This window comes from Ambystoma mexicanum, chromosome 5q (genome assembly GCF_040938575.1).
Source record: "Ambystoma mexicanum isolate Mex_15411 chromosome 5q, UKY_AmexF1_1, whole genome shotgun sequence".
Lineage (NCBI taxonomy): Eukaryota > Metazoa > Chordata > Amphibia > Caudata > Ambystomatidae > Ambystoma > Ambystoma mexicanum.
In genome coordinates this window covers 316754685-316777996 of record NC_090933.1, presented here as the reverse complement: position 1 = coordinate 316777996, position 23312 = coordinate 316754685, and the positions used below count along the sequence as shown (strand labels likewise).

Here is a 23312-nt window from a genome sequence, read left to right as displayed (position 1 = left end):
CTTTTGTGCTGCCAGTCTCCATTGCCTCCACCTGTGCTGATTTTGTCCACCTGTGGCAGGTGGGAACTCTGCTGTGCTCTTTTAACGTGTGGTTCGCGATGCCGGTATTAGCGCCTTGCCGGTAAGGGTTCTTTGGGTCTACTACATGCCGGTATTGCCATGTACGCATGGCTCGTGATGCCGTGATATTAGCGCTATGCCGCTATTTCCGGTCTGAGGGGCCGCGCGCTCACGGACTTGCCGCTAATAGTGCCACCGTACTTTGCGGTGCCGCTAATGGCGGTATGTCCGGTTCGTGATTGGGGAGGGGATTTACCGATACCGGTAATCCCTTACCGGTAACGGTATGTCCCTACCGCCTACCGTGTAATGAGGCCCAGTGTTTATAAGATCTTTCTGACCATTAGCAGCAGCTGGCCAAAGGATGTTCTTTGAGTCAGATGGATTAAATGCATTTGTTAAATTCCTAGAATAGTCACAGACATCTTTGGCGACCATCTCCTTCTCCTTCTCCAATTCCGACTCCATTCTCTGCAGACACAGACTGTTTCCAGTACGTCCTCTCCCTCCTGATTGCAGTTACTCTGCAGTTAACTGGATGCAACTGCTAACACTTAGCTAACACTCTGCTTCGCTCTGCGAGAGTGCTGAGTTAATATAGGCTCCTCCTTCAGCTCCAGACAACAGGGTAAATAGACTGTTCGAACTAAAAAACACAAAGGAACAGCAACACGACACTGCAGGCAATTGCTAACACTCACCTAACACTGCTTTCTGAGGAGCTATACATACTTATAAAACTAGGTCTAGAGAATTGGTGTAATCCAGGAAAGATTGAATGAGTGCAGGGGCAGCAGAGAGGAAGAAGATGGGGACAATCTGTAAAAGAACATGGAGGAAAGCGTGTTAAGAAGAGGAGAATTGGGTGATTTGAGCGGGATGCCCAATGTAGAAGTATCAAAATGAATGCCAGTGTTATTCAGTAAGGAGAGGGTGGATTGGGCCAGGAGATAGACAGAAGGGCCTCAAGCATTGAATGAGATGTATGTGTTTTATTAGAATAGAGCCAAAGTGGGTTTTCCTCAACCCAGCTGGAGATAAATGCCAGACTGCATTTGAACTCAGGTTCAGGGCACCATCTTCGCATTCAGTTGGATTAGGTGTTGGGTGTCATTAGCATAGTTGCCAAAGGAGAGCCCGCAGGTTGTAACAAGGGAAGACAGTTTTTAGGTGTAAAGATTAAATACATAGGATCATGAGAATATCTGTGTGGGAGATGACGTGAAGGGGAGAACAGGGACATACTGCATATTTTCGCCCCTTCTAGGGGACCTGGTGAGTGTCATGCTAATGACTTTAGTGTGGTCCTCCTCGTCCATGAAGAGTAGCAATTTACACATTGACATGTATTCCAAATTGTCATTGGTGGGTATTTTATGTATGGGATGCCATGGATTTGCCTGCAGTGAAATTTTTCAATGCACATGAACAGCCTCTGGTGTATTTAATTTAAAGGGTCCTGTCAACATTTTAATCAATCCATTGAGTTTTCTGAAAACAGTAATAGTATAACTGACAGCTTGTCATTGTGAAGTAGAAAAGTAAAGAGTTCATTTAGGAATGTAGCTACTGAGAAACAAATGATAATGTAGCAATAGCGAGAGTAACGCATGACCTATACATGGTTTGTTTCAACTTTCCCTCATCATGGTTGCAGATGTCTGTGCCTGTGTGCTAAGCTGGCAGCTGCTGTTAAGAGTGGACATTTTCCATATGAGTACACTGAAATGTTTAGGTATTCTCTGTTTTTCTAAGCACATGGAATCTTTGGTTCCTGCTTTTATTTCACAACGTGACTGCAGGAATGACAGCATACCAAGTTGCCCTTGTGCCTGACTGGGAATACAAAACGCTGCACCTGGAATTCAGAAACAATTTTGTCACTCCAGGCACATAAAGCACTCTATGCATGCACAGCATTGTCAATGTTCTTATTATGTAAACAGTTAAAAATGAACATGATCATATTGAAAGACTGGAGTTTGTAGCACTGTCTTAATCAATGACATGGTTCAACCACTCTGGAACCATAGGACCTAGGAGATGGGCACTCTACTTAACCCGAGGACATTACACACAATGGAGTGGGAAATCGTTATCAAGTGCAGTCTTGAGGTTTAGAACTTGCTCACTCCGTAAATTCCATGCCTCCATAGTCTCATACTGTGCCATGCTCATTGCAAGACTTACGTTTTGTTATTTCATCTGACATTTGTAAGTCAGTATAACTCAGTGGCAACGCGCTTGTCTTAAAAGCAAGATGACGCAGAGCAAGATAGGTTGGAATCCCGGGTCTGCACTTCGTTAACACTTTTGTTATAAATAACCAATTCTAATAATAAGTTATACAATTGAGTGTTAGCGTTGAAGTGCCTACAGAACAGGATTAACGTACATTCTAGTCTTTGGTTGAGAGGTACTTGGATGAGCTGGGCTTTAAGATATTCCCATAATTCGTAGGAATTTGTATGTTTAGCAGATGGAGGAGGATCTCACAGTGGAAGTGTAAATAATTTACAGTTTACAGAAAGTCTTGAATGGTTATTAAAGTTGCTTATATACACACAATGACATTTTATGAATATGCCAATGAGTACAGGCCTATGGAGGTCCTTACAACAGCATCGTAAGATGATCTTTGAGAATAGTAGCATTTGAGGAGGGAACAGCAACAGTGTGGGTTTAATCGGAGAATAGCATCTCTGCTTGTTTTTTTTATTTTATTTTTTATTTTTTGAGGTGAGATGTTTCATCTGGCAAATGCAGTTGAGGGTGAAGTTGCCAGAGCATTGATGGAGTTGATTATTGGTAAGAAAACAATACATGTACATTTTGGTGAAGAAGATCGGTCTTCAATTCAAAGGTCGTAGTATGTAAAGTGGAATTTGGTGATAGCACAAGAGCAATTAATATGTACTCTCAATATTTAATTGACACAGGCTTGGAGGTTCTTGATGGTTGACATTGTAGCAGTGAATTATTGCATTTGTCATTCTCAAGTGCCATCTGCTCTCTATGTGAAAGTATACCAGCAGTGTAGAAGATGCAGAACGTCCTTCAATAATTGAAAACTATAGACAAGACAAGATTAACCAAGAAGAGGTCTAGACAAAAATGCAGTTGTATGGGTCACCGGGAGGATAGTTCAGGGGCAACGTGCTCACCTTGGAATTAAGACGTTGCGGAGCAGTACATGTTTTATGCCTGTGTCCACGCTTAGAAACCTATAGGTATTCTGTATCTTATAAAAAATCTATTATACAATATACAATTATACAATGGGTAACAATTGGACCAACAGAGTGAATAATGAAGCATCAATGTAAATTTGCTTTAGGCAATAGAGGTGAATTTCATGGTTGAAGGTGGCAAGTGCATTTGGTAGGCCAATGAGAATTAAAAGAATAAAGCCATATTAAGGATCCACCTACCACATAAACTGTATCTGTTTGTTGACAGTGGGATGTTGAAAATGCATATTGAAGAATGTTAACTATGGGGTTGGTTTTAGAGAGAGATGTATGAGTGGTAAAAGAAAAAAACTCAGGGCTTTATTTGGGAAAGGAAGGTCGACCTCCGTGCTTGTGTTTACATAAAGAACTGGATTGAAAAAAGGGTTTGCATACTTTTGTTTTGATGCCAGCCAGATTCAGATCCGATGACAGGGCCTTGAAAAAAGAATGCAGTTTAGTGGTGCCATCTTCTGCTTTGATATAACCAATTCTCTTCAACGATTTATGAATAGTAGCTTGCAATAAAAATATAAAGTTGTGTTTAGGAGAGTTCCCTTGACTGTCGTGGAAGAAACATATTGAATGCAGTAAAGCTGAAAGTAAGGAGGGCTCTTATGTGACATGGGGACGTGTCATCTTCTCAGTTTTAGGTGTTAAGTACAGTTTGAGTAAATCTCTTTAGCAGGAGAAAAGCTAAGTGAAGGCAATGGGAGACTTTGAACTCAGAGACCAACCTGCACAAATCTATGTATTGTCAGTTGCGGAATTTGGTAGTCATATCGATAATTTGAGTTTTCTTATTTCTGTTTATAGCAAATGTTCAATGACTCAGCCCAGAAGCTTCTTAACAGTGTTGGATTCACACAATTGTATATCTTCATTTTTTCAATACGTTCTCTTCTGTTCTGTATGTCCTTTCCTTAGTTGTGCCTCCATTATGTATTTGCTGTGGTGTGTCGTGATAGTATCTTTTTTGTTTTTATAGTGGAGCTATAAAGAAGATGAAATGACATAATCTCCATGTGTTGTTTTTTACATACATAATGCACTCTGTTATCCTGATTACTGACAAAATGTGCCTTTTATGCACCTATTCAATTTCACATTAGAATGTGCATGCAAACCTAGAGGAACATTAGTTGCCCTAAGTTTAAGAGAGATTGTTCCGTTATTCAGCAACATATCATTGAAATAATCAAAGGAATACTAAAAATATGTTTAAGCTGTTTCAGTCGTGTGTGTCGATATCAATGTTAGTTCATACAATCATTTGAATTCATTTGACATGGACATTTTCTACAAATATAAATGGCTCTGTTTTTCATTTGTTTTGTCAAGACACCACAATTTCAGTCAAATGAGTTTTGAAATGTCACAAGTCATTTCATAATCAGATGTATATTCATATGTGTCTGTAGGTCCACCTGCCACCAGGCATCTTTCTTTCTTTCCTTCTTTCTTTCTTGAATTGTATTAAGTAGGAATTGTTTTGGCTTAAAAATAGACAGCCAACAAATACAGAACATAACCAAATTATCTAGTCATGCCAATATAGCTATGTATCTATGTATTTTTCTAAATGTCTGTTTGGTGCATTACTGTGTCTAACCTTCTGGGCTGGCTCTTATTTAACGAAGGCTCATATTCACCTTTCTTTCCCCACATTCACATACTCTCAGACACACATCTTCCTCCACAGACAAAATTGCTTTTCATCTGAACACAACAGCCTCGATAGCCACACAACCTACCCACTACTACATATCACCATAAACTTTCACACATAACATCACCCTAACGAGTTACTCTTTACATCACCCTGCACAGCTTCACACCCCACACCACTCTGCACAGTCATATATCAGTGCCCACAGTCAAACAGAATGTGGCGTTATCAAATCCACAAATTGCATCACTCCATAACTATCTCAACACACAAAGACACATCCATATCCATCCCTTATATCACTAATCACATCACTTTTGCACCAAATACAACATCACCATCCAGAGCCACAAAATACCTAACCCTGTGGAGTGACATGACTAGGAGGCCTGATGCTGTCTTCAACAGAGAACATATCTACTGACACATCACTCAGACCCACACTTTCACCCCACTACATAATGTGTACCATATAAACAGGTTTCAGCAAAGACCTTCAAAGCCATCACTACATATTCCGCTTTAGTAAATATTAGCACACATTTAGCCAGCTATTTCGTCACTGACCAAGTCAACAATTGTACACATCAGAGTGCACACTCTAGTCCACACTCGACATTATATTGTGTACATAACAGACACCACAAAGTATTTAACTGACAGCCATCCAGTATACTCACAGCAAACACAAATGAACTAACTTGAAACGGGGTAAACGCTGAGCCCATCATTCTCATGCCATGAAAATTGGTCATGAAGACCTTCCTTTCTTTCCTCTCGGGACATAAGATTGTCGGATATTTTTCAGAACCAATAATTGTTCTAGGTATATCTATACCATAATCAAAAGGTTTAGAGAAGCAAAAATAACACACAGCATAGCAGTCCAATGGCATTCAAAAAGATTTATTAAGAAACGCATACATACCCATTGACGAATACCATGAGACTTTAACTGGTAGCATTTGGGGAAGGTCCACCGGTACAAAACCCCTGAATTCAATGGACCTCTCATTTTTCGGAATGCATATGAGGTCCTTCCCAATGGTTCAGTAAGGGCTACCTACCTGTTTGCAGCAAACCCAGTGTACTGAATAGGAGCAACCACAGGACACCGAAAGTCCTGGGGAGGAACACTAAATAGATGCATTCATATGATGCCAGATGATGCCAAGCGAGAGCTACTCATTACCGATATGCTGCTCTGAGACAGCTTCTTACATTGGATACCTTTACATATAAAGAAAGTGACATTAACAGTCATGCAGGGAATTTACATGATCAGCTTGAGCTTTCTTCGACTGGAGAGAGAGATAAGAATACTGGATTATAGACTGACTATGGCTATCAATATTTTATTTTATTTGAACTCATCTTATAATTGTAAAGTGGCTCCTTCAACAATATACCCCTAAAGAATGTTCCACAATTAGAGAAGGGAAATTAAACATGACATGTTGGGATTAGAAGACAAATATTGTTGAATCCGTCTCAATGTAACTGCACAGAATCTAGTGTTCAAATTATGAATTGTAGCAAATGGAATCATTTGAAGTACGAACAATCAGAATTAAATGCAATTTTTAAATAACAGAAATAGGACGCTCATGTATCAGTGAGTTTTTCTCGAGGTCCTACGAATTTCATTACCACTACATTAATTGTGGTATGAAGCAGTGAATTAATAAGTGTATGTTGGTGAAGGTGTTCAAGCTTGCATAGGAAAAACAAATTTGTTATTTGCAGACAAAGTGCACTGTATGTGTACATTGGTCCTCCCATAATGGGAGACATGTTTTGATGAACTTCTATTTTAATGTCAATATTTGTTTTTTATCAAATCAATTAGTAAATAGATATTTTTCAATAATAACAATGGAGTGTTTGGTTGCTGCAACAAAGTACTAGTTAAACAGATCCTTAAGGTTGTTAAGTTTGAAGGTTGTTTGGGGTGGTTGTGAGTGTTAGTTCTCCTAAAGGTAGTGCTAATCCCGGAGGCCTTTCCTTTTGTCAAACTGCAGCAAACAAGAACCACACAGACACCCATACATTACTGCAGCAATCCATGACATTCTATAGGGAGAGAAGGAGAGAACCAATTGGTAACCATAATAAATAACAATAGGAACAAACAATTAGAGCGAGGTCCATGCACCACCTCCCGCAACCCTGCCAGGTAAAAGATTGTGACAGCCCAAAGCCCACACTGAGCACTATCAGGACTAATTACAGAACTACATTCATTGACACGCACCTGGATAAACCCTCTCATATGACCTTTAAGGGTAGAACCCTTTTACCAACAGAATCAAACATGAACCTCAGTCAGATGCTAATGCATCAAGCGGATCTCAGCCATGCAAAAGCCAGGGAGGGCAACACTAAACATGAACTGCAGAAATGGGTCCATACCATATCAGATTATTAGATTGTTAAGGTTTGGGAGATGTCAATCATATCCAACTCCTCCCACTCAACTCAACGGCACCAGAGATCTGAAGCAGTGCATTTAGTGAGGCAGGCATGATAAGGGCGCTGTCTACATACCTCTGGCCCCTTTGGCAAAAAAATATCATCACAACTATCCCAACCATGTAGGAAATGGGGATGTCCTTCCTATACGTACTTACCCTTCTGCAAGCCTTTCACCTCACTGTCCACACATCAATCCACCATCCCTTCACTCCTATTGGCCATTAAACCAGTGATCACTCAAGATGGTCATCATGCCACAATGTCATGTAAGAGGTAGAGGTGCACTCGATAGGTGATGCAACATAACACAACCTCTGTTTCAAAGATTGGAAAGTGATTTCAAGCAGTGTACTTAAACTGTTAAGCAAATGATGAGGCTGTAGAAACTCTGAAAACCGAAAAGCCTTTTAAGGCAGAAATTAGGTAATGTGCATGGCTTTGTGACATCCTGTGAATCTTACAAGTGTCCTTTCTTTGCAGACAATACCGCCTCAGTACTAACCAGGAGAAATGGATATCAGCGATTGGAGCAGGCGGTCTTCTACTTGCCCGTGATCATTGTGGACAGCGGTTCTCCGTCACTGAGCAGCACCAACACTCTTACAATCAGAGTCTGCGACTGTGACGCAGATGGCATAGCACAGACCTGCAATGCTGAGGCTTACATCCTACCGGCAGGTCTGAGCACCGGAGCCCTCATCGCAATCTTAGCTTGCATCTTAACACTGCTCGGTAAGTGCTTAGACCTATGTACTTTATATTTAAAACAGAAGCGCAGCACGCTGGAGCAACATTAGCGACAGGGTAGCTTTTTTATTTTACGTATCTATACTGTCTTGTTAGGCAGGATTTGTAAGATTGAATGAGAGAAAAATGAACTTCCATTAGAAAGTGGGAATACGTCTTTAATGGTAAAGGATACAACTATGATAGTTGAAATCAGCCAGTCCACATACAACACTATCTGGAAACAACTGCCAGAAGAAATAAAATAAGATGCATGTTACGTTAAAAAAAGTTTTATGACTTCTTGGGGGGAAAAAAAATAATAAAACGTTTAGAAACCCATATGCAACGTAGGGTAAACTAGTTTTGTATAAAACATGAGAGTTTAATGTTTGATCCTGAGACAATTAAATGCAGTTAGGAAGCCTTACATGAACTTGTTGCCAGCTACATAAATACATCTGGAAAACAAGCGACCTGCATTGGGGGCACACGAATATAATCCCAAATGTGAATCCTTGGCCATGACTGTGCTCAGTCTTAATATGATTTGAATTCAAATACATTTGCAGCGTTTTATTTTTCATTTTTAAAATAAATATATACAATTGAAAGAAATGTGATTATCATTTCTTAACAATAAGACAGATAGGGCCTGGTTCACAGAAGCATTGCACAATGATGCAATGCCATTGAAAAACGCTCTGTGAATCAGCCCCATAGTTTCTACCTCCCTGAGGAAACAAGTGTCCTCAAGATACAAAACGTGTGCCGAACGTAACAATTGCAGACAACTGTACAAATACAATGCTTGGCCTGCACGTGTTTTGCTCTCGCTGTGACTGACATAAACTGCCTGATTCATGGAATTATTTGCGGTGAAAACGCTGATTTGCGTGCCTTTCTGAGCGAACATCCCCATACTTCAAACAGGGATTTTCGGGCAGAAAGGGGTGCAAATCTGCATTTTCGGCGCAAATAATTCAATGAATCAGGCTGAATAACTATAGGTATGAGCTTCTTCAGGGCCTTAGAATCTGTACATTATATTCCATCCACTTGTATTTATTTTCATGTGCCCAATTCGATTCTTATTTTACAAAGTTAATCTGACATTATAATTTAATCATTCAATGTGTTCCTTGTTTTATTCCTTTGTACATTAATAAGAATTGTCTCCTTTTAAGGTGTTAAGGTTTGTTTCTTTATCGTCTCATTATAGCATATATTTTGCAGTATTCAATAGTTCATAGAATATGGTGGTTCATCGTGTAATCTCCTCCCCGGTTTGAAGCACAATGGTTTTACCATTCCCGTTTTTCGCAAAGATACAGAAACAAACCTTCCAAGGAAAAATGTTTTAAAAAAAGAAATGTGTTGTCAACTAGGCAAAGTCTGTCCTGCATGCAAATGCATTCAATTTCTAGTGAAGGAAAAATGTACTAGCAAAACATTGCTAAATAAATGACATTACAGACCCTGGGCCTGATTTTCAAAATGTTTTTCAATAGGATCTTCCCCTTGAAAGACGGTTTTGTGAATCATTAGGCCCCCTATGTTTACATGTCACTTATCTCATGATCTCTGTTTGAAGATATCCTCGCCAAATAAAACATACGTGTACGGATGTGTGAGCCTGTAAATATCCTTTTCGGATAACTGCTAAATTCTTACATCACGCTTGGCTTGCATTTCTTTTAGTGTGTGACTAAACGGGACTCGTGTCTGACATCTCAGGCAGAAACCCTAATAGAAAATCAGGAGTTTTAGTCATCGACCAATAATAGTTCTCTGCAATTACAGGCGATGTCACAGCCACTAGAAGTCTGCATGGCTTGCTTCTTCACTGAACATATGAACACAAACACTCAGCAATAGCCCGACACTGTTTTGCGCATTTTACCAATTAAAGCTGTGTTCATTGCTGGTAATTGTCACGTCCCTTTATCAAACTGTAACTAATGAGTGCTACCATGAATCAGACGATCTCCGTCCTACGGGTAAACGACAACTCTCCAGCTGTTCTCAATATTTCGCAGGGATCCAGTGGCTGTCTTGAAGGTCCCAGTACAGTAAAGGCCAGCTAGGAACGGCCGCGCTATTCCAACACATCGGCTCAGCTAATTAGTATTAGGCCCACAATGTCCAAACAGTAATCCATACAATTACACTTTCCAGCCGCTTTCTGTGAATAATGGCGCGCCTATGAATAGAAACACGGAACATTAAGGAGAAACCAACCATTTTAAAAATCAATTGGCGTGCTTTCAAAGAAAACTGCGGACTGCTAATGATGCTGGTTCTTTTAAAGAGCATTTCATATGGTGCATTCATGGACATGTGCACAGTGTCTTACGGTTGGGCATTTAAACTTAATAAGGTTCTCTAAAGTACATAAATATACAAATAAAGCGAGGCACGTTTTGAATCCAACCAGCCATGCGCGTGGTGTGTTGTACGCAGCAAACGTAGTGCTGTTTTATTGACAGCTGTCTAAATACACATACACTTCATTGACTGACTCACAATCTTAGATTCACCAGCTAAATTGGCTCATCTGGTCTCCTACAGGCAGTATCACAGAATGGTTTATAGAACAAATACACTCTAAAAGCCTCTGCAGACGGATTGCATTTCAAATTAATTAAGTAATATTACCTGAGCAGAGGGAGCATAACCAGACCCAGTGATGCCCCCCCCCATACCCCTGCAAGGGTAATATTGCTATTGGTATCTGGCACGACGTACCAGATACTATTATGTTTTTGTTATCAAGTTGAGAAACGATGCAGTCTTTTCTCAACTTAAAATCTGTACGTAGTCCCTTCTCCATTTCCATGTCAGCCATTCAAAAGTAAATAAATAAAAAAACACATAAGATTGGCCACCATGGAACGGGGAGAAGGGACTACAGGGTCAACAGGATTACTATATGGTAATGCTTCTGCTCCGAGCCTCCTCATTGGCTGGGAGGACTAGGCCACGCCCCTGCCAGGTACTAATTGTAATTAATCTCCAAATGGTGGGAATGTCGGAAGTGCCATTGCATTTACTACTATACCAAGAGAAACCAATTATGTCACCTACACTCAAAGGGCCTAAATTACAAAAAAAGAGCTAAGTCCATGCAAACTACTTGGCGCGAGAAAGAAAATTGTGCAGAAGAATAATCATGGAATCAAAAGTGTAAAAAGCTTACTATGCAAACTATAATGTGTTGTGTCTAAAATGTTGACAACACACAAACAGAACTTAGCGGTGGTGAACAACCTTTGGGCCGGACCCATGGAAACAAGTAATCAAATATTACTAACCAGTAATCATATTTACTCCCACTCCACTCCTGTGACTCACAATTCCTTGCCCCAATACCTTAACAAAACTGCGCCCCAACCCCTAACTCAAAGCAGCACCAACTTACACCGGCAAAACTGCACCTTGTCCACCTAAACCAAAGCAGCAATTGCATATCCTGGCAAAACTGTGCCTCATCCTCCTGACTCAAAGCAGTACCCGTGTACCACAACAAAACTGTGCTTTGGCCCCCTAACTTAAAACAACACCCATGCACCCGGGCAAAACTGTACCTCATCCCCCTAACTTAAAGCAGCACCTGCGTACATGGCAAAACTTTGCCACATCCCCCTAAACCAAAGCAGCAGCCATGTACCCCAGCAAAACTACACCTTGTCCGCATAAGCCAAAGAAGCACCCATGCACCCCAGCAAAAATGCACCACGTTCCTCTAACTCAAAGCAGCACCAATGCACCTTGTCAAAACTGTGCCTCGTCCACCTAACTCAAAGCAGTACCCACTTCACCAGTGCAACTGCACCTTGTCTCCCCAACCCAAGGCATCACCCGCAATTCATGCCTCATCCCAGTACCCCAATTAACTCAGCCATAAACACCCAACCCAAGCCAGCACCCTCAAGTCTGCCCTCGTCCCAGTACCCCCAATGACCTCTCCCCCAACTGCTAAACCTAAGTCACCAACCTCATGTCCACCCTTGTCCCAGTACCCACACTGTCCCCTGTCTGCCCCCCCAGCGAAAGACAGCACCTGCAAGTTGTCCCTCATCCCATTATCCCCACTTACCTCTGCCCCTACCCCCAACCCAAGGCAGCACATTCAAATCCGTGCTCATCCCAGTATATCATCTGATCTTGTACAGGCATCATCGCAGCATGGTTCATAGAACAATTAAACTGTAAACACCACTTCATACAGTGTGTGTTTCAATTCAATTAAGCAATATTACCTGAGCAGGCAGGGCAGTAATAACAGTCGAAATTAAAGGAAGGTCTGATCAAGGTTCTATACAAATATAAACTTTAATTAAATGCATCACATGCAATAATAACTAAATAGAACATTCTACAGAAACCCACCCCTGTTGAAAGAACACAGAATATGCAATATAGAAAGATGTAGCACTCTGAGTAATGAGACAGGGGGAGACAAAAAGCAATACAATTCTCAATGTTAAAAACAAATTTGTCCTGTCTAACAAGACTCTGGGAAGCTAGACAAAAATTCCATATTATCCTGCTGTGATATCAGAGCAGTGGAATGTGACTTTCACTTTAGACTGCAGTGATGTCATAGAAAGAGATAGACTGTTACTATTTAAAATAGTATTGTATTACCCAGGGGCTTCATACAGGGATATACACATTACATGCATATACACTTTGCACGTTCCACAGGGACATATTTTTTAAATGTTCCTAAAATGTACAAATATTGTATTTCAGCAAATTGTTTACGTTCATACTGAAATGTGTTTTGGTTAGATCGAGCATGTTTACACGACTGTGCACATTTGCCTCTTTTCCAATTTAAATCTAAAATATTACCATACCACTCTGGAGGCACAACAATACTATGCCACTCTGGAGGCACAGCAATACTATGCCACTCTGGAGGCACATGCTGCTCTCAAAATCAACATGTAAAGCACTTGAAGTGAGAGATTGCTCTTCCTTTTAACAACTCCTTATTTTTTGACTGAATTGTATTTAACTTTATTGGACTCAAATGCCCAATTTAGAAAATGACTTTGGCTCCTTCCTGTCATGTGTGCTTCTTAAATTTTCTCACAGAGTCCTCCAGTCTTTCATCCTTCTGAAATAAATACATTGTGCACATTTAAATTGGGAAATAATAAAACTGCAAGGGGGAATCTTGAGGCAAGGGCTACATTAAAATATAATAATATTTTCTATTAAACTATTATTAAAATTATTTAAAATTAAATATTTTCTATTAAATATGTGACTGTTAAACTAGTCACATATCAATTCATATAATGCTACTTTGTATGAAGGCCCTGCAGAAGCTTTTGTTGAAGATTTTCTGCGATTCATTCAGTTTGATAAGAATATATTTAGATGAATGTGTGTGTGTGTTTTAGTGTGTGAGGGTGTGTTCGTGTGAGAGTGTGTGAGTGGGAGTGTGAGAAAGTATGTGATTGTGAGTGGGAGCCCTCTCTCCCTACACTGCCCCTCCTTGCAAGGGCCACCGGATGAGCGAGAGAGTAAAATGAATGCATACAAGCAGTTACACCTTGTTTTCTACTCCTTCATGTTGCACCCCCCAAGTTCAACCTCTCCCCTTTAGGATTTGTAGGACGTTAAAGCAGAGTACTTGGATTCTTGTGTCTGTATATTGTGCCTGTCTTTATATTCATTACATTATTCTGTAAGTGGCACATTTGAAAAGCAGCGGAGTATTTTAAAATGTGCATTCTTTCAATAGAGCGATCCGCATTGCAAAGCATGCCAAAAAGCTATCTTAATAGTGAGAAAAAAAAACATTTTGCTCTAAATATACGGGTTGTCAAATAAAGCCCTCAGGCCTGCAGCTATACATATTGCAGGGAACAAAAGCATCACATTAAATGCGAGTTAAGTGATCGTTGCCAAAGGGAGTTTATATTTTCTCTGTTTCTTCAAAACAATACTTTGTATAGGAATGTGTCATTATTACAAAATGGTGTTCATTCTGACTGTTGCATTTTCAATTGTCACTATAAATCATCCAGCAGTAACCCACGGCTTCTTCTTGCGAACACGTAACAGATGAAATTCAAAAGACACGAGTCCCATTATTTTATTTTGGATTGTTCTACATGATCTTTGTAACCACGATGTAACATTTGCATATGATATCTTCATGCCTCCCACTTCCCCATAGTTGCTATTAGCCACTTTACTGGTGCCTAATGTAGACTGTCCCGTCTGACATTTGAGTCCAGCCAGCAGCGACAACTTCAGAACCCCAGCAGGCCGAGAAATTAGAAGTCAGCTGCACTGGCAAGACCCTTCTGCTCTATGTTGTTCAATGTTGCGGGTTTATTTGGAGTGAATCAAGTTCTCTGGAGTGCAATCAAGGGCGTAGGAGCGGAGCTGTTGAAAATAACATAAAATCATAAACATAGTATAGTCACTACCTTCTCTATGACAGGTCCGCTACGCATCACTGATAGGACAGTGTGTACAAACACGGCTGTGAGTAGCACACTCCTTAGCACACAAATGTGCATCCCACATCTACGTGAATCAATCTTCAAGACATTGGGCCTCATTACGACTTTGGAGGTAGCCACGCCCTTAATAAAGGCGTGGCTGCCTCCAAAACCATGTCTGGTTTCCCTGAATGGGGAAATACCGGGCCATTCCGAGTATGGAGGGCCCGCTATTTCCTCCTTCATGGAACCCGGGGCCCGGTCCTTCCCCTTTCCCATTCGAGCCCTCATAGGGCTCAATGGGAATGGGGAGGGAGCTAACAACGGGCCCCTTACGAACGGGCCCGTTGTTAGCTCCCTGGTCCCCTCGCGGTACCCGCTTATGTCTGGAAAAACCAGACGTCCAGAGCGGGTCCCGCGAGGGGACCTCGTAGGAGGGCGGAGTGGGTTTAATGGCGCTGGCACCATTACCGGCATCGTTCAACCCATTCGGCACCATTAAACCCATTCCGCACAAGTTATAATGAGGCCCATTGGCATCTTGTAGGGGGAAAACTCAAAAACTTAATCTCTGCAGTTAACTTTGTCATTAATAAACAGTGTTCCCCCAAACGCCGTGGGCATTACAGAACTAGCAAGGGACACAACAGAGATGGGGAACAGCCTTAAGGAGCTGAGCGGTGGAAGTCTAGTAGCATTAACTACCAAAAACATCTGAGAGGAATAATTCAGTTAAAACGTGATCAAGAGTTAATGGTAAACAGGCCAAAGTTGAAAAGGAGTTGGAGCAGTATGGGTAGGTCCTTCGAAATAAATGTATATGCTTGGTACATTTAAGGAAAGGTTGCTGTGCAGTGTTCTGGATAGATGTAGGGCCTGATTTACAAAGTATTTTGCAAAGGAGTTGCACCATTATAAAACGTGTTCTTAAATCAGGCCCATAGTGAATTGCTGTCACCGTTGCACTTAAGGGGATCAATTATGATTTCATAGTGATCACCTTGTTTGATGAACATCTAGCGGACAGTATTACATTGATAGAATTTCGAATTTCGAACACTCCTTCTTCCCCAACAAGCCAAGAAGTTTGGCCAGAGTCACTGGACAGTGCCCCTTGGGGAGCCGAGATTGCTGAACAGAGCAATAATGCACATTTTAATCAGAATGATGTCCTACTTGCTGGCAGTAAGCGCATTCCCACCAGCAGCGTCTGCAGTATTACGGAAGGGCACCCGGAGCACATAGGAGTGAGTGAGTGACAGAGGGTGATGATAAAGATCGAAAGTTCATTGCCTCCTCTGACTTAGACTAACACAGTATATGAATGTAATACTCAACTAAAACTCAGTGTGATGTCCTGTAACATTGCATTATTATTCCATGGAATATCACAGGTCTAAAGAAATATATCAGGCAGTGAGTGATGGAGCTTCATTCGAAAGTATGATATTGTTTCCATCTAAGAAATATGAGCCACTGCACCCATGTATCTTTTAATTTCCTGGTGCTGGCTGAAAGGGGGCTGTGGAAGGCATAGTGGAGGCATGAGTGCAAGGTGGGTAAGCATCGCATTGACTGTGAATGCTTAGATCTGCCACCAGAGCAAAGTGATTTCCAAGGCATCCTCCTATAGTCCAAGTACAACTGTCAAGTGTTAGTGATGAATACACACAATAAGCTTTACAGAGCAGTAGTGATGTCAAGTAGTAATCCTAAATGAGAACTTACAAGAGACATTCAACCACCTGCAGATATATACAAGTTGTGAGTGTAGCTGTTTTTCTTCATTTTGAGTATGTAGTCATACTAAAGGATCTCGCAGGGCATGATATGGCAGATCAGCTGTGGCTTAATGAGGTATTCAGAGCTTTCAATTGTATAACATCTATGGCCTACCCCGTGGCACCTAGATTTGCCAGCGCTGATGAAAAGAGTTATAGTGATTCTGTTCTTATAAAATCTAAATGAAGGGCTAGTGTTGTGGACCTCTCTGTAAATTTAAGATCTGACAGGAATCATAACCGTCATGAGTTCCAACTTTGAGCAAAGATAGCTATTCTATTTGATGTAGTTAAAGGTAGGGAGCGACAGGACGGGATTCTGCCTTGTAGAAAGGAGGAATTATAATGAGTTTATTATGTGCAAGAAGAAGGATGACATAGACAGGAAAAGGAAAGATCGTGCACGGGCAACAAAGACCAAAAGCCATGCATAGTTTTGGAAACGAGTATTTTTAGGTTCTGCAGAGGCAAGCAGCTACTTTGGAGGCTGCATCGCCAAAGATGCCTGGTTTAAATACTTTTCGGTGCTATACTTTGAAGAAAGGACAGGATTTAACCCTGATTTAGATGATACAGATGCTACCTGCGGCAGAAAGCTGAACTGGCAAATCATCAAGTTAACAGTGGGAGAAATGAAACTCCCAATTGAAGATCAGAAGTGAGAAGTCTCACTTCCATAGGAATGTGGATGATCAATTTAGGAAAAAAAAGTAGATGGGCCCCATAATTTGCCCTACTATTTAATGCTAACCTCGGGTGAAGTCTTCCCTTTTAAGAAGGGAGGAAGCAAAGACCTTGCAAGTTTAGAGCAATCGCTTTACAAATTGATTATTATCATTGTTAGAATACATATTGAGAGTGGACCCAGCTTCGGGAAGCAACAGAACACTTTACAACCAAAGGGGGAAGAACAGGGTGATGGAAGCAGAGAAAAGAGGCAGCGGGGAGTTAACATGGGAGGGTGGGAGGTTTGGAAGCAATGGAAATACAAGCAATCAGGGGAGGAAGCAGTGAGGAGCATGATGGGGATACATTGGGGGCATTACTAACGTGCTGGTTGGAGATGTAGGTTTTATTTGTATTATTTATTTGATCTTATTCTTTAACATGCAGACCTAGCTCACGAGCAGGTGCATGCTGTATGTGGTCTGGGTAGCCAGCATTTGTGCTGGCCTCTAATAACAGTAGCGCAGTGCTCTGAGTTTACAGTCCGTGCATTGGTATGTGTGTCAAAAGGAATTAGTCCTTTGTCAGGTGTTGGATGAAAGCAAGGCAGTCAGTCACCTGCAAGCAGGCTTCCAGAAGGTGCTAAGAACAATATTCTAGGGTGTCGGGTTCATTTGACCGTAGCAAAGATATGTAATGCTAAGGAAAGAATGTCTTTACACCGTTTTTGATTTAAAGACAGCATTTGATTGGGTCTCAAGAAATAAACTATGACGAGCTCTTGCAGTCCAGAGAGTATCCAACACCCCTCCTAGGTGCAATCAGCGAGCTGTATACACACATTTCATGATCAGTTCGATGGAAAATAATAGATTCCTTTCCAGTGCAAAAAAGGGGCCAAGCAGGGCTGTGGATTGTCCCCAGCACTATTCTGCCTTTGTATCAACATCTTTGCCCATCGGATTACACGCTTGTCCACAGGTACAATTGGGTTTTCTGATTTTCATGGTTGATGCTGTGCAAAACTCAAAATCCTGCAGTTGCATGAGAAAATGATTGCCCATGTGTAAGCACTACAACTCTGGTGAATGCTTAGATATATAAGACTAAATTAATGGATTGTTCCCTGGTAAGAAAAAAGAAATATAGGAAGTTTCTTTTGTTATTGTGAGACATATTGAAGAAGTAGATATGCATGACTTACTAATTGGGAATTAAATTCACAAACCACTGTTTATTGGGAAGGCAAATTGAGAAGAGCATGATGACCCTAACATGTTATAGCTCAGTTGTACATATGTTTTCAAAAACATTTGCAAAGAGGATGTTTTTCTCTACTCTGAGATATAAAGGAAGAATGCAAAACAGACATCCATACCTGGAGTCAAGCTCTGCGGCTACCAGCCTATCTTGGGCGATCCCAGAAGTGTCCCCACCAAGATGTCTCACACAGAGCTAGACCTGGAGAATATTAAGCCAGGGACTAATGTAAAAAGAAATGTATGCTGGGTGCATAGATGAGAAGGCCCCACCTGACCAGGTAAAAGGAGGCACTTGTGGGTGTACTGAATCAGAAAGGCGATTCACCACCTTCTCCGAGTCCATCCTTGTAGCTTTACACATTATCAAAGGAGTATTTACTTAAAAAAACATGTCTCAAAATTACTTAGTCACAATCAGTATGTCAACATAGACAAATGTGTTCTTTGAAAACATAACAAATCTGGTCTTGCTAACAATTGCTGTTCCACCAGTAGAATGTTAGGTAGATGAAGCTCCTTTTGAGTGTACTTGAGTTATTAGAAATGGTTACATCATGACTATCTTTGGGGATGATAAAACATAACATAATCGGAGAACAGTTTCTGTCCAGTAATTGCCTCAATTATGTAGATTAATGAGTCATCTTTTTAACCACACTGGCTGCGCTCAAACCTTGAGTATACATATTTTAAGAGTGTTGCCTCTCACAAGAACCTTTACATTCTGACACTATACTCTCACCCTAGATCCTCCACAGTAACAATTCAGACACCTGTATCCCGGTTTTCATTAAAAAAAGGGTAGTCTGGTAGTCTAAATAACATGCAATGCCATGGACTCCCTTAATCTCTATGCACCTAGGTGAATAGTATGCTCCCTGTTCTCGGTACACGTATGCCTCCCCGTAGTCCTAGCTGAAGATGAAAATGGGTCCTTCTGAGTACATGATTACAGAGGGAGATAGTGATAGAGGGGATTTGGTCGAATTTGTTATGCTAAATAAAGCATCAGCCAAGAGAAGAAAATGTACCCCATCCGGTAGAACAACAAGGCACATGAGTGCATGCACTTCTTTGCCTGTGGTGGTTGAGGCGTGGGATGGATTAGATCCAGTTGTTAGGACTGAGGGAAGAGTTAAGACTAGCCCTATTTCATTGATCAGTTGAAGGAAGAGTTGCTAAGAAGGGTACATGGCAAAGCCCTCTGTTTACTATATCAGAAACAGAGGAGTCCTTTTCAGCTCTGTGAATGGTGGAAAATGGTTTGTGGAGAAAGCTATACCTAATTGCCTACTCTGGTAGATGTTCTGCCACTGTTTGGATTCTGATAGTCCACTTAAGAGCTTAATGAACAGAGGACTGGCCCCCCAGCCGAACAACATGAGGCACCTGCCCATGCCGTCCATGGGATACATCTGGTCATATATGTATGTAATATGTCTATACATCTGTTATAGTAAAACACAAATAATAATATGACTTGTAAAATGAACTGGATTTGTCATCACTAAACCTCAAAATAAATCTTGATGATTCATTTCTTTCTCTCATTTCATATTTCAGTGCTAGTCTTACTGATTGTCACAATGAGAAGGAGAAAAAAAGAGCCTCTGATTTTTGATGAAGAAAGAGACATCAGAGAGAACATTGTCCGATACGACGATGAAGGTGGCGGAGAAGAGGACACAGAGGCCTTTGACATGGCTGCTTTGCGAAACCTCAACATAATTCGAGATAACAAGTCCAGGAGAGATGTAACTCCAGAAATACAGTTTGTGAGCCGCCCTTCTTTCAAGAGCACCCCAGACAATGTCATTTTCAGGGAATTCATCTGGGAACGATTAAAAGAGGCCGACATTGATGCTGGCGCTCCCCCATATGACTCCCTGCAGACATATGCCTTCGAGGGAAACGGCTCGGTTGCCGAGTCACTCAGTTCCCTGGAATCTGTGAGTTCAAACTCTGATCAGAATTATGACTACCTCAGTGACTGGGGACCGCGGTTCAAAAGGCTGGCAGACATGTACGGTCACAGTGACGACAGCTTGTACTCATAGCCTTGCAAACTCTTCACTAAATGCACTGAAGAAAAACTCAATAAGAACTAGCGAAATATGTAAAATATGTATCCATTTTTACCTTTTTTTTCAGTTTTTTTTGCCTTGGTGGAGTATATCTTCATTCGAATTGTCCTCTCCTAGGGACTGCACTGATGACGTATTCGGAGCATTTGATGCCGTTTTGATAACATGAAGTGTTCAGTCGTGTGTAAATAGATAGCAACCCTCGTTTACCTGCAGAGGCAACGAGCCCTTGGGCATATGTGGTGCACTGTGACCTCAATGAGCCAATGATACCTTGTAGATGCCTTCACCATACTGACATGGCCTCGTCGGAGCGTCTCCATAATCCTCAGTGAAGCGAGAGAACACCAATCCACTGTCCAAAAAACAGGAATTCTAAAAGAGAAATATGAACAATGCAAAATTCACGAATGCTGCAAACTGATGGATGGATCCCATTTCCATTGTATATGTGGAATCGGAAAACATGTAACAATATTGAGCTGGTAGTACATATTCAACAAAAATATTCAACACAAATGCACTTAGAGGTACAGCGATTATTGAGAATCCATTCCAGGAGCGCTTGCCTGGTCAAGTACATTTCTGAAAGAGACATGCATAAGAAGGTACTTCTTGCATTGAAGCCTGCCTAGGTACTGACAACAGTTGCTGTCTATTTAGAGTTTTTATTACCTCTTCTGATTCGTACAGGAGACTTTTATCTTGTTTCCTCTTTGGTCCGTAGCATTCCATTGATTTTAGGGCTGCATTTTCTGCTAAATACAGGTCATTATGATGCCTCACAGCGTTGAACTCAACAGAGGAACAAGGCCGATTTTGCTAGTATCTGCTAGATGAAGAAAATGAACCATGTAAATTGAAGAATTACTTCAAAGAAATCATGCATCATGAATTCCTCAGAATGCAGCACTGCTTACAAGGACACAGTAATTCCGAGCCATTACTATGCTGGAGAGGTTTGAATGAAATATCTCTACTTTGTATTTTCCGGAGAAGAGCGTAGGAACAAAGGATCTAACTTGAATGTGAAATTCAGATTTCAAGGTTGCACATTCGGTATTGTTTGGTCCTAGCTCTTGAACTTAAAGCGTAAAACTATATAACAAAAGACGTGTTCATTTTGTATGTTAAAGCTGTACCTAATAAGTACAGAACCACACTTGTTGCTCTTGTGAAGACGACTATTTCACTGAGCCGACCTTTGCCGAAAGCAACATGTACACGTTCATTCATTCAGCAGTGCCAAAATGAACAGACATTTTCAGTTGTTGAAAATATAGTGTACAATTTTAAAGTTGTGTTTATTAAAATGAAAAAAAAAACTTTTTTATAACTGAAACTTATTTATACTTCACCTTTCATGATTTATCATATGATGCTTATTCATGAAATATATTCGAAAGTACCTTTTGATACAGCATAGACCTTATTCTTATTCATTTGTTTGTATTAGTAATCGACATGCTTACATTTCTCAATCATAACTCAAAAGTGAGCATGTGTGTAGAATTGTGCTCACCTTGAGGCAACTTCTCTTGGAAGGTGACCATTGTCATGAAGGCAAGATGAGAGAATACTATACAGTTCGCGGGAATATTGTCATTATGAATCTTTAATATGTAGCCATGCATTATCAGAAAAACTATGTAAAAGTGGCCTTCAGCTTCATTAAAATGATTTTAATTCTTTCTGGCATAATCTCTAATTTGTGTATTGTTTTGCAGACAATCATCAGTCCACATAGAGTCACTTCTAGTCACATTCAAAAGACAGAGGTATAGATAATCTACCTTTTGTAAACAAGAAATAAAAAACACACACCTTGAGTGAAACCAATACGTTTAGCCGCATATGTAAGGATTTCAATAAATAAAAAAAAAAACATATGACCATAGTGTGTGTGCAATGTTTTGTAAGTTGCATGGCAGTCTTAGATCAGCATGGCACAGAGAGGTTTTATAGTAATCCCTATTCAGGAGAGTGAGAAGGACAAAAAAACACATTGTTTAGATTTTAATGTCAAAATAATATTGCATACATCAGCCAAAGCAGATGGCCATGCTATTTAGAGAAAACAGATCATTATCTATTTTTTTCTTCTTCCTATCTGTAAGTTTAACACGCTTCTACGGCATTAGATGGCTTATATTTATTGTGAGGACATTGGGCCTCATCACGACCCTGGCGGAACGGGTTAAACAGCGCCGTAAAAGGCTGCGGCGCCGTTCAACCCGTTCCGCCACATTACGTGGTCCCCTCGCGGGACAGGTTAAGCACGCCTGGGAAAACCAGGCGTGCATACCGGGTCTCGCGAGGGGAAGAGGGAGCAAACAACGGGCCATCTCGTAATGGCCCGTTGTTTACTCCCTCTCCCATTCCCTTTCAGCCGTATGGGGGCTGAAATGCGAATGGGGATGAACCGTGTCCGTGTCCTCGAGTGAGGAATTACCGGGCCATCCGAACTCGGAATGGTCCGGTAAGTCCTCATTCCGAGGACATGGACCCGAATGCTGTTTTGCCGGCAGCCATGCCGCCAATAGCGGCATGGCTACCGGCATACCTCGTAATGAGGCCCATTGTGTATTCGCTTCATTCAAATGTATTTTTTCTTTGCTTTAATTCCTTTTAACTCTTTCGTTGCCCACAGCATGTTGCATTCAGTGGGTCTTTGCATCTCTGACAAACATTTCAATTAATTAAAAACAAAAAAACAAAACACTTTAATTTCCTCAGCAGATGATAGGAATGGTATTTGACACCCCTTTATTTGACACATTAAATGGATGTGTGTGGTATTTCTCTTTAGAGCTGTTGCTTTAACATTTCATGTTAATAGCAGCTTTTAGAGACCTGAATGTGTGTGTATTTATTTTAAGAGCACTCAAT

The 23312-nt window shown here is 40.9% G+C and overlaps 1 protein-coding gene across 5 annotated transcripts in view; it reads left to right on the top strand.

Moving 5' to 3' along the window:
* The window catches only part of CDH7 (cadherin 7), a 457123-nt gene extending 435009 nt beyond the window's left edge, over positions 1-22114 (top strand). For 3 of the 5 annotated variants that reach the window (XM_069620794.1, XM_069620796.1, XM_069620795.1), the window contains exons 10-11: positions 7915-8166; positions 19903-20528. In XM_069620794.1, the coding sequence (XP_069476895.1) occupies positions 7915-8166; positions 19903-20396 (746 nt within the window). In that variant the 3' untranslated portion in view covers positions 20397-20528. Of the gene's footprint in view, positions 1-7914; positions 8167-19902 lie in introns of all 5 variants that reach the window. The other 2 variants (XM_069620793.1, XM_069620792.1) reach the window with 2 other exon arrangements.
* Positions 22115-23312: the final 1198 nt, after the last annotated feature.